This window comes from Ursus americanus, chromosome 6 (genome assembly GCF_024610735.1).
Source record: "Ursus americanus isolate L20-20 chromosome 6, mUrsAme1.1.p, whole genome shotgun sequence".
Lineage (NCBI taxonomy): Eukaryota > Metazoa > Chordata > Mammalia > Carnivora > Ursidae > Ursus > Ursus americanus.
In genome coordinates this window covers 46,192,307-46,204,748 of record NC_142132.1, presented here as the reverse complement: position 1 = coordinate 46,204,748, position 12,442 = coordinate 46,192,307, and the positions used below count along the sequence as shown (strand labels likewise).

Sequence of the window (12,442 nt, the reverse complement as noted above, 5' to 3'; positions counted from 1 at the left end):
TCAGCCTTTAGGGGACTGTGTGGTGAGGGCATGGGGTGGTGGTGGTGGGGCATCCAGGGCAGGGGGCCTACAGTAGGGCCATCAGTCTACCTAATGCCCCAGAGATTTAGCCTATCTGCTCATGACTCCTATGTCCAAGTCTCCAGCAACTTCACTCCAGAGTCCTGTTCGGGATGCCTCCCCAGCATTTGCACAGGCGCTAATCAATTCCCCCTTGCAAGTTCCTTCCTTCATTCTCTTCCAATAGATATTTATCTACTAGCACCTGCTGTAGACTAAGCAGTGTGGCAGGCATGGAGGAAATCAGTGAAGCGCTGCTTGCTATCTAAAAGGGAGAGAGAGAGAAACACACAAAATAAGTAAACGGTGTTTTACAAAGTAAGTAATAAGGGGAAAAAATCGAGCAGAGTAAGAGAGGATCAGGAGTACAGAGGAAGGAGTTAAAAGTTTGAGCAAAGACCTGAAAGAGGTGAGGTTCCAGACAGAGGGAACAGCCCGGGGAAGACCTTGAGGAGGGAGCATGCCTGGTGTGTTTGTGCAAAGCCAGGAGCCCAGCAGGCTGGGGCACTGGTGGAGGGAGAGGGATGGGAGGGCTTATCTGAGGGGGTGGGGATGGAGAGAGGCAGATCCTGGAGGGCCTTATGGGCCCCTATGAGGACTTGGGCTCTGACTCTGAGTAAAAGGGGAGCCATTGCAAGGTTTTGAGCAGAGAATGCCATGATTTAAGTTTTAAAAGGATTTTAAGCAGATGCAGAGAGAACCCGATAGGAGGCTCTGGGATAAGAAATGTCTCCCAAATCTCCTCTCCTTGGTCCCCCCACTGGCAGCTCCCATACAGTATTATCACCTCCTAGACTTTGGCCAAAGTCAGTGGACTTTCCTCCCCTGCCTCCTGCTCTTCCAGCCTCCTCTTCGCACCAGCGCCAGAGCTGAGAAATGCCTCCAAGCCCTTCTCCGGTTTAGGGACCTCTGATGACATGAGCAGTTCATGCATCCCGACACTCTAGCCTTCCTGGCCAGGGAGTTCTGGCTTTGCCTGCACCTCCCTCCCTCCCTGGGGCTGGGTGCAGGAGTGGAGGGCCAATTATTTGGAATCACACTTTAGGATTTTTGAAATACATTTTGCTTCAGTCGTATGTATTCTATAGCTTACTGTATAAAACAATGCAGAATTGCCTATAGTGGTCTCCCCCTTCTAAGAAGAAAGCAAGAAGCCATGTGTGTTCCGTATTTGTCCTTTGTCTACACGAAAGTAATCACATACAAATTCAAATAATGGATTACACTGCACACAATATCCTGTGGGTCACCTTTTCCTTTTATCTGCCGTGGATGTGGATTATCTTCCTTTGCCAAAGCAGACAGCCCCACCCATTCTTTGCGACAGGTGTAGCCCACAGAGGGACATTCAGGTGGTCTCCAGTCCCTTGAGCAGCGCTGCTGGCGTGTACTCCCGCCCCAGAAGCAATGGCGGTAGCGGGCAGAATTAAACAAATCACGCGGCCAATGATAAATGAAAACAAAACAAGGGCAGTTGAAATGCCGCAGACAGCCATCTGCAGAGCCGGGGCCCCCTCTCGTCGTTTTTTGTCGCCAGCCGGTACTCCTTTCGTCTGCACGGCCCCTGCCCCTGGGGTCGCGGCCACTGACGGCCACCGTGTCCCCGCCGCACGGCGCCGGGGGCGGGAGAGGGGTGCCCTCCCCCATCCCGACGCCACCTCTTCGCGTCCGGTCCCTTGGGCTCCCCCGGCAGGCGAGCTCCCCAACTCCTCTAGGCGCTCACACCCGCCTCCAGGGGGCGCCCTAGGCCGGGCCGAGCGGCCTCCTCCGTAGGGGAGGGCAGGCAGAAGGTGGCGCCGAGCCTGCAGAACGGCTCCCACCCATCCAGGGACCCGGTGGCACCCGGGCTACGCTCGCCTGGCGACTCGGTCTCCCGCCCCACTGACCTGGGATTGCCCGGGAGCACCGTGCCCCCTGCGGCACGAAATGGGGAGCTAGCATGTGTCATTCCTTCTTGGCCGCCACCCACCCTCTCCGGGCAGAGTGGCCACCACAGGGGTGCCATCGGCCCCACCCCGCCCGAGGCGTACTTGCAGCCTGCCCATTCCTGCTGTCCTCGCAGCAGGCGTCTCCCTCCCTCCCCCGCCCAAAGAAAGAAGGAGGCTGCCAGCAGGAGGCTGACTCCCTTCGTGCCCTTGTTCCCTTGTCTCTGCTCTGGACTCCTTTCTCCCACCCAACCACAGTTAGAGCATGGAGAGCTGTGCCCTAGGCAAGGGAAGCCCTCGGTGTAAGAAACCGAGGGAACCAGCACACAAGTGGGGGAGTCGCCAGATGTCTGAGGTGGGAGGACTGAGGACAGGGCGGAGCGGGGAGTCCAGGGCCACTGCTCTGCGTGGCCGAGCCTCAGTGTGGAGGCTGCAAGGTCTCCATCACACTGCAGCAAGCCAACTAAACCTAGGGGAGGGGCAGCCTGGCCCTCTCTATTTGTTTTCTACCCTGTGGCTTGAAACTCATCCCAACAGCTTCATTATTCTCCTGTCCTGTGCTAACCTAGCAGCCAGAGAAGAGGACCCAATCACACCTGTGGTCCATCACCCTTGGGTGTCTGATCCACTTTTGGCCCTCATGGGGAGGGAAGGGGACATGAAGATCACCAATCCTACCAGGCCTCAGTGCCAGATCCCCATCAGTTGTTTTTTTCTGGTCGGGTTACATTTTCAAACCATCAAAAGATTCACAGTTGCCAGGGACATCAAATTTGAAAAGCGGGTAGAGTCCCAAGATGGCAACTTAGGGACTGGGTAGCCATAGGCGGGTTACTTACCTTCTGGAGCCCAGCTGCCTTGTCGGAATACAGTGGCAGCCGTGAGTAGCTGTGAGCACCTCTTAGACCCAGTCCTACCCATCTGAAAGCAACATCCCACTCCGTCCCAGGTGCTTCCGATTCAGGGCACAGAGAAACTGTATCACTCTGATTGGTGATCTCCAGACACCTGCAGCCAACAACAGACAGATCAACAGCAGCAACCAAACCTGAGCCCTGGAGGGTTCATCTGTCAGCACACGCACAGCTTTAGAACCTCATGACAGGAAAGGAGAGAGAAAGCTGGCCACCTTTGTGTCCTTGAATTCCATCCATGGTAAAGCCCCTTCCTTGTTCCTACTGATGCTGTTTTGCTTCCTTTCTGGGCGCTAACACAGCGAGAGGGCAGAGTTCTAAAAGCATTACGTCAGGATGCTCAATGTCCTGGAGAAGAAGAAGGTTGGCAAGGTGGGAGCAGGCAGAGGGAGAGCTGAGGGGCCTAGAAACTCCTGGCTGGCTCCTCCGCCTATTTGAAGTTGGCTCAGGAGTCATGGAATTAGTAGGCAGAACGGCCTCCTCCTCCTCTTACCTGCGGAGGAGCGATCAGTTCCTGGCTGGCCTGGGCAGTGTCATCGATACGGCTGGTGTCATCGTTACCTTCCACTAACAGATCACTCGACACCTGTCAGCCCAGGGAGGGCCGGCTCCGCACATTGCCCGGCAGAGCTGGAGGCTTTGACCCTCCCCATTGTCCCCGAGCCCCAGGGGAGGCCAAGACACAGGCGCTGCTGGGATGTGGCAATTGGTGACCCAACAGAAGGACTAGCTTGCTCCTGATGCCTGCCCCCCACCCCTTGCCGGGGCCCGGCTGCCTCTTTGCTTCCTGCTGCCTGGTCCCTGTTGCTGTCCCGGGCAGAGGAGATGCGTTTGTCCCTGGCTGGGAGCTGAGGCAGAGTGGCGATGCTCCACAGACAAGGGACACCCGAAGTGACCCTGCAGTGAGGAGCTGGGGGTGAGGAGTCGCCTGGGGTGTCCCCCCTGCAGGGCTTCCCTGGCTGGCTGCCCTTCTGGTGGGGGCACCCCAGCTGACGTCATGCTGCAGCAGATCCTACACGACATGTACATCGACCCCGAACTCCTCGCCGAGCTCAGTGATGTGCAGAAGCACATTCTCTTCTACAAAATGCGAGAGGAGCAGCTGAGGCGCTGGAGGGAGCGCGAGGCTTGGGAGGCCCTGGCCCAGGCAGAGGGCCTCAGGCCCCCGAAAGTCAAGCGAGGTATGTGGCTGGGAGTCACCAAGGGGTCGACCCCTGACCTCCCAGGAGGTGGAAAAGTTTTTGCTGCCAGGCTGTCTTCTTTAAAGCGAGCACAAGGGTGATGAGGGCTGGGGACTCGAAACCCTTGTTCTGTGAGGATCTGGCCCCACTAGCCAGGCCCCACTAGCCCGGCCTCTGTGTTTTGACCAGGTCTGTGGGGCTCTAAGGCTGCAGAAGGGCGTCGTGATGGGGTGAAGGAATGGAGACTTGCTTTGTCTTGTTGTGGGAGGCCCAAGTTCTGGGAAGACACCTTTGGGATCTCAGATTGGGCTCAGACACAGGTGATGATCGCTTGGTGAGGGAGAAGGCGTACTCTTGACCTTCGCCACCGGTTCTAGGTTGGAGGGCCAGCGTGCAGTGAGCATATGCCGTTCCTCCCTCCCTTGTGCATGCCAGCACAGTGGTCCTCAGCTGGGGCCAGTGCAGAGCACCCTGCCGCTCTTCCTTATTTGCGTGTGAGAGGAAGCCTGGGGCTGTGCCTGGAGCCTCCTGGGGCCTCTGGAGAGAGGCTGTCAGGGAATGTCCTGCACAAAGAATGACCAGCCCCGAATGGCAGTAGCAGGTGCAGAGAAGAAGCAGGGGCTCGGCCTGCGTTTCAGGTGGTTTATATGCCATCCTGTGCCCCCGGGCTGGTGCACCCGGATGAAGATACACCTGAAGGAGTCAGGACCTGGTAGAACACTCCGGGTCCTGCGAGGGATGGTACTTTCTGTGGCTGCTGCACTTGATAGGACGCAGAGCCCATTCATCTTCTCTCTCGTTCACTCCCCCCAACAACCCTCCTCTTGGCCTCCATACGGCTCAGCAGAGTCAAGTGTAGACTTGATCTGTTTAAAGTTTTCAATCCAGGACAAAGTCCTATATCCAGACTGGGTGTGCAGGCCCCTTGGCGACCTAGCTCCTTTCTCCACTCCAGGCTCCCCGCTGGACGGTCCTGGCCATGCACCATGGCCACAGTCACACCCATCTGAACATGTTTGCTGTACCTAGCCTCTGTCTTAGCATGGGTGGTTCTTCCCATTGGGAGTGTCCCCCTGCTGCCTCTTCCTGCTGAGCTCCTCCAGGACTAGTCCCTGTCCCCTGGAGTCTTTGGGGGGGGCTCCTGGTGCAGGGAGGAACCTGTTTCTCTGCAGGTGCTTGGTGTGTAGGGCCCCCTCTGCCCCCTGCTACCCCCACACTGTCTGTCATTTATCACCTGCTTGCCTGGCTCTCCCACGGGTCCCAAAGCCACGGGAGCATGAGCCCATACTCCGTCCTATCTTCCATCTTTTGGTCTAGCACGGAACTGGCACCCGGTTAAACCCCTGTTTTGAATGAGACCCACCGCTGGCCCCTGAGGGAGAGAGCTCCGACCTGACTGTGTGCTGCTGGTTCCCAGGCTGGGGCCTTCCTGCTGGGCTGTGCTGACAGCTGCATCCCTTGCTGGCGAGAAGGACAGGCTGCCTTCCCAGCCCTGCCCGGCCTCAGCCCTGGGGCCTCACACCGTCTGCATGGTGGCTCTTCAGGGAGGAAGACAGATGCCCAAAAATTTAACTGCAAAAACATTTTTATGGCAGTTTGTCACACACTGACGTCTACATTTTCATGTGTAAATTATACATTAAACTCATTTGGGTTTCTGGTGCAGAAGACTCTTTTCCAGGTAATTAATTTTCTGATTTATAAAGAATGGAAAAGAGGAGGAAACACTGAGGAATGTGTGTATTCCAGGTCAGATCTCATTCAAATCTCAGCTCTTGGCTTTAGTCCTGTCTGTGGAAGCATCTGGGTGGACGCTGGGGAAGCCTGGGGGGTTGGCTGGGCAGAGCTTTTGCTGCAGGGTCTGGGATGTACCATGTGCTGTGACCCTGTTTCAGATGGGGAAGCCATGGGCTACAAAGTGACTCAATCCGCCTAAAGTCACCTAAATGCTAAGAAGTGGAGTCAGGAAGCATGTCCCATAACTTTGACCTTGGATCTGGTGAATGTTTTTCCATTCATTCACTTCTGAACTCAGACTTTAATTCCACAAATGATCTGTGCGTGCATTCGCTTGTTCATTTCTTCACTTATTCCTTCCCTTGTGCAACATTGCTAAGAGCTGACTTTCATGAACTGGACAGAGCTTTGGCCCTTGAGACTGTAGGTAGACAGATCACAGGGAGCACAGCCAACTGGGGTGTCAGGAGCGAGGCTGGGCATACAGTAGCCGCATGGTGGCTCAGGGCAGGAGTAAGTGGGGACATGCTCCATTGGCTGGATCTTTTCCTTGCCTTCGCCACCCCCCATCCCATTCCCAGTGTGTCCGGAAGAAAGCATCTGCTATGGTTTGTTGAAGTGTGTGCCAGCCCCTTGGGGTCCCTGAGCACAATTTACTCAGTCCTGGTGAGCCTGGAATGATGCTTTGCCTCCTCCTGCCCATTTTCCCCATCCTGTCTTGTCCCCTAAGGCCTCCCTCCCACACTCACGGAGGCGGGTCCTCTCACCCACATAGCCAGCTCCCTGCTGGAATGCCCGCATCTTCCCGGGTAGGCTCAATGGCCTGCCCCTTAGTCCAGCCTGTGGAGTGCTCTAAGTCCAGCTGGGCTCCGGCCCCCTCTGCCTGCATCCCCCACAGCTGGGATCATCCTAGGCTCACCTCTCCCTGTTGGCTTAGCCTGGGCAGTGACCAGAAGCAGCCCTAAGACACCCTTCTTAGCATCCTCTCAGTGACTCAGAATTCAGCCGCTCCTGCTGCAAATCTGGCCCCGCCTTGGTGCCACAGGTGGGCCCCGTCCTGTGTGACAGCTGTGTGACATGCTCCTTTTCATGGGGCGTCTGCCTTCTCTCTGTTTCCTGGGAACAGTCCAGTAACCATGGCAACCATGCCTGCTGGGCCAGGGGCCCTCCTACGCTCAGTGTCCTCTCCCCTCCCTCCATGCCTGGAACCCTGTACTTGCCTGCAGACGTTCCTAGTGTGGCCATGTCCCCCTGCTTCATGCTCACTCCCTGCAACCCTTTCTTCACACAGCAGCCAAAGAAACTTTGTAACACACTGATTAGCTCATTCATTGCCCTGCTTCAGTGGCTTCCATTGTATTCAGAGGAAATAGGATGCTTCTTGCGGGCCTGTGCCCCCTCTCCAACCTACTCTCCACCCATTTGTGTCTCTCTGCGGGGAATGCTGTCTCCCCAAATCCTCACAGGGCTGAGTTCTTCCCTGACTACCCACTCTCCATGGGTCCCATTCCCATCTCTCTCTCAGCACACCCTGCCGAACTTTCTTTACAGAAGCTTCCACAGCGACAAGTATCTTTTTCACAAACTTGTGGTGAGAGACACACAACATAAAATTTACCATTTTAGCCATTTTAAAATGTTCATTTCAGTGACAGTACATTCACAATGTTGTTCAGGGGGCACCTGGGTGGCTCAGTGGGTAAAGTGTCCGACTCTTGATTTCCGCTCAGGTCACAATCTCAGGGTCCTGAGATCCAGCCCCGCCTAGGACTCTGGCTTGCACTCAACTGGAATCTGCTTGAGATTCTTTCTCCCTCTGCCCCTCCCCTGGCTCGCGTGCTCTCTCTCTCAATAAATAAATAAAATCTTAAAAAAAAATGTTGTGCAACCACCACCACCATCCAGTTCCAGAACATTTTCAGCCTGGAAAGGAAACCCTTTACCCATTAAGCACTCACTCCCCATCCCCCTGCCCCCTTGGCCCTTGGCAACTGCTCCGGTCTCTGTTCTTTCTCTGGGGATTTGCCACCTTTATTTATTATTATTATTTTTAATGTATCTGTTTGCTTGTTTGTGGTCTGTCTCCTCCATTAGGCTGAAAGTGCTGCGAGGCCATGAGCCCCAGAGCATCGCTGGCCTCTGTGCCAGCATCTGGATGTCTGGATGTCTGGATGCAGGGTGGCGGGAGGGGAGTGGGCGTGGGTGCGCAGCTTGCACACACGTGCTGTGTCACAGGAGCTGGATGGAAGGGAAGGGTAGTAAAGGGTTTCTATTGAGTGAACGGCTCTGCAGCGTGTCTGCTCCTCCAGACCCTGAAAAACTGCATCAAAAGTATCAAAGTCACAATATACTTGTGCTGGGGGATGGGTTATAGAAGCATGAACTACAATCATGGTGATTCTGTCACCTTTTCACAGACTTATACCTCATTTCAGTGCTTCCCTGTTTTAGGATTGTGACTTGGATGTGAGCTTGACCAATACGACTTCATTCCCCCTGCATCTTTTAAAAAAATTATTTGATTTATTTATTTGAAAGAGGGAGAGAGAACGCATGAGCAGGGAGAGGGGAAAAGGGAGAGGGAGAAGCAGACTCCCTGCTGAGTGCAGAGCCTGATGCAGGCTCCACACAGGGCTCCATCCCAGGACCCCGAGCCCATGACCCCCTCCGAAGGCGGATGCTTAGCCCACTGAGCCACCAGGTGCCCTCACTACTACTACTACTACTAGGTGCCCTCACTACTACTACTACTACTACTACTACGTGCCCTCACTACTACTACTACTAGTACTACTACTACTACTACTACTACTACTACTACTACTACTAGGTGCCCTCACTACTACTACTAGTACTACTACTACTACTACTACTAGGTGCCCTCACTACTACTACTAGTACTACTACTACTACTACTACTAGGTGCCCTCACTACTACTACTACTACTACTACTACTACTACTAGGTGCCCTCACTACTACTACTACTAGTACTACTACTACTACTACTACTAGGTGCCCTCACTACTACTACTACTAGTACTACTACTACTACTACTACTAGGTGCCCTCACTACTACTACTAGTACTACTACTACTACTACTACTAGGTGCCCTCACTACTACTACTACTAGTACTACTACTACTACTACTACTAGGTGCCCTCACTACTACTACTACTACTACTACTACTACTACTAGGTGCCCTCACTACTACTACTACTACTACTACTACTACGTGCCCTCACTACTACTACTACTACTACTACTACTACTACCACTACTAGGTGCCCTTACTACTACTACTACTACTACTACTACTACTACTACTACTACTAGGTGCCCTCACTACTACTACTACTACTACTAGGTGCCCTCACTGCTGCTGCTGCTGCTACTACTACTACTACTACTAGGTGCCCTTACTACTACTACTACTACTACTTCTTCTTTTTAAGATTTTATTTATTTATTTGACAGAGAGAGAGAGACAGCCAGCGAGAGAGGGAACACAAGCAGGGGGAGTGGGAGAGGAAGAAGCAGGCTCTCAGAGGAGCAGGGAGCCCGATGTGGGGCTCGATCCCAGGACTCTGGGATCACGCCCTGAGCTGAAGGCAGACACTTAAAGACTGAGCCACTCAGGCACCCCTTAATCAAATCATAATAACAATAATTACTTGGACATTAACTCCACTTTGTACCAGTGTCATTACTCCCTACATTTTTTTTCCTCTGAGGGGAAAGTCATCAATGTTTATATGTGTGTGTGTGTGTGTGTGTGTGTGTGTGTGTGTGCGTGTATATATGATATATGGTATATATGTATTTTTTTGAAGATTTTATTTATTTACTTGAGAGAAAGAGTGAGAGAGAGCACTAGTGGAGAGGAGAGGGAGAAGCAGACTCCCCTCTGAGCAGGGACCCCAATGCAGGACTGGATCCCAGGACCCAGGGATCATGACCTGAGCCGAAGGCCGACGCTCAACGGACTGAGCCACCCAGGCACCCCTTCTTAGTGTATATTTGTCTCCACCTTTTTTTTCTTCCAGATTTTTGGTACCATATTAAAGAGCATATGCTGTTTTAAAACTTATTTTAGGGGACATCTGGCTGGCTCGGTCAGAGTACCTGTGACTCTTGATCTCAGGGTCATGAGAGGGCTGTGCTGGTGAGCGAGTTCCTGGGGCTGACGTCACCCTGCTTCCTCGCAGCTCCGTTCCTTCCTCTGCAATGGGGGAGGGGTTTCGGAGTGGCTGTGAGGATAGGAGCCACTGCGCAAAGTTCCATCCCAGCGCTGCGTTCACAGCCCTGGCCGTGGGCCTCTGGTTCCGCCGCCTTGGCCCCTTTTCCTTCCTGCCTCCCCCAAGCCCGGCGGCACGGTGCCGACTGAGGCGGCCCCGCCTGGCGAAGGGCGCCAGGGTCTATGGCTCCCCCTGTCCAGTGCCAGCACTTTTAGAAAGTGAAAAGCCCAACGTCACAAGTAAACCACACCAGGGCAAATTACAACAGGAAGACAGGCAGATGTCAAAGAAGTTTGAGGTCATGTTGATGGTGATCCAGGGAAAGGAATATTCTCTCCTACACAGCCGAGGGGGACACAGAAAGGGGGGCAGAGTGCTTGTCTTTTTCCAGTGTTTCTGCAGGGTCCCCAAGAGCCTGGGTGCACTGGGATTGGGCAGGTAACAAAGGCCAGTGCCTGGAGCCACAGGGATCTGTGGCCCAGCAGAGAACTTGACTTTCCGGGTAGTTCCCTGTCCTCTCCTAGCTGCTGCCAGAGCCCAAGGACTTTGAGGGGATGAGTTTTGCTCAGCTCTGGGTGGAGGGAGGCCCTTCTCCTGCCTGCTGCAAGGGGGATGGGGGGTGAGCTGTGCTCGGGTTTAGTTTCTCTCCCCTTGCCACAGGGGTGACCATGCCTGCCACCTCCTGGCTTTTCCCCTCTCCACCTCCCTACTTCCCTTCCAGGTTGGAGGTCAGCGGAGGGCAGTTTCTGAGAAAGGCCACCAGCTGGTTAGCTCCTGACTCCCTGTAACCCGACTCCAGGTCTCAGCTCCGGCTCAGGGTAGCTGTGCTGAAGTAACAGGTTGCCAATGGTCTCCGAGCAGCTAGCATTACTGCTTTCCAGGGTTTTCTCACATAAAAATTAGCAAAGCTTCTTAGGGTTTTTCCATTTGGAACCAGATTTTGCACTTGACTTTGGGATCTAAATTCTTTGCAGGGCATTTTCACACCAATTTCTCCCACGTTCTTGCAGAATTACATGACTTTAGGCTTCAGGGACATTTATATTATTTAATTAATTTATTTTTAAAGATTTATTTATTTTGGGGGGGAGGGGCAGAGGGGGAGGGAGACAGAATCTCAAGCAGACTCCCTGCTGAGCATGGATCCCTCTGTGGGGTTCGACCTCACCACCCCAGATCACGACCTGAGCTGAAACTAAGAGTCAGACACTTAACCGAGTGAGCCACCCAGGCGCCCCTGGTGTCATTTATTTTTATCCTATCATTTCATTGATATATTCATTTTCTGGCCATCACAGTTGGGTTCTCGCAGTCAGACTCTGTGAGAGGCTAAAGACGTAGGAAGTCAGCCTGTGCCCCCAGTGCATGTGTACCCCTTCATTTTACAGATTATTTTGTGCCTCAGATGTTGTTCCAGATAAACATATGGGGCTGATAAGGGGCACCAGTGAGACTGGGGTCCTGAGATCTCACGGGCACATTGATTAGGCTGCGTCTGAACTGAGGGGAGGCGGGGTTGAAGGTGGGGAATTGCAGATTTCCCAGGGATAATGACACCAAGTCCCAACATACATGGGGCATTATTGTCTTGGGGCAGATCTCAGATTTGTCCCTTATTCTCCCAGGAGAGGGCAAGCCTTCTAGAGGATGTGTCATGGAGCTTGGGGAGCCAGTTCAGGAGCCGTTTTATACTCACCAGGTTAAAAAGAGTGTTGGGGGGGTGGTTTAGTGTGACCCGACCCCAAGTCTGTCGCTGACCCACAGCAAGGACAGTTCTGAAAACCACATAAAACAGCCTGGCATTATTGATGACCTACCTCAAGCCCACACCATGCCAACCTTCACATCGTTTGTGCCAGAGGTGGGTTGTACAGTGAGTGGTCAGAGGGCCTGGGGTCAAATTTGGGCTCTGACCACTCCCTTTACTGTAGGTGTCTCCCACATAGTAATTTGACCGTAGCAAATTACTCAAGCCTTCCTGAGCCTCAGTTTCTTTTTACGTACATTGGGGGTGATGATAATAGGACCCGTATCCCGGATCTGTGGGCAAGATTAAAAGAGATGCTCCCGGTCGAGCCTGGTATGTTTAAGTACTGGGTAAACATGAGCAAAAGCACATCTCTCACCTAGTGGAGTTCTTTTCTGCTTGTTTGTCTTTCCCAGAAGATTAAAGTTCACAGCTTTGCACAAAAGCACTCATATTAAGAGGACACACGAGCTATTGGGGCAGCCGCTTCCCTGCAGGATTTGTTCAAAGGCACCATTTCATCAGAAGTGGCCCTACCCTTAGGAGACATCTATCTGTCTGTCTGTCTGTCTATCTATCTATATTTATTTTAAGGAATTGGCTCACAGGATCCTGGGGGCTGGTGAGTCTGTAATCT

The 12,442-nt window shown here is 53.3% G+C and overlaps 1 protein-coding gene across 2 annotated transcripts in view; it reads left to right on the top strand.

Annotated features, from left to right (window-relative positions):
* Positions 1-2,164: 2,164 nt before the first annotated feature.
* The window catches only part of SH2D4B (SH2 domain containing 4B), an 86,010-nt gene continuing 75,732 nt past the window's right edge, over positions 2,165-12,442 (top strand). Inside the window, exon 1 of one of the 2 annotated variants that reach the window (XM_045783564.2) lies at positions 2,165-4,080. In XM_045783564.2, coding sequence (XP_045639520.2) covers positions 3,897-4,080 — 184 coding nt within the window. In that variant the 5' untranslated portion in view covers positions 2,165-3,896. Of the gene's footprint in view, positions 4,095-12,442 lie in introns of both variants that reach the window. The other variant, XM_045783565.2, reaches the window with a different exon arrangement.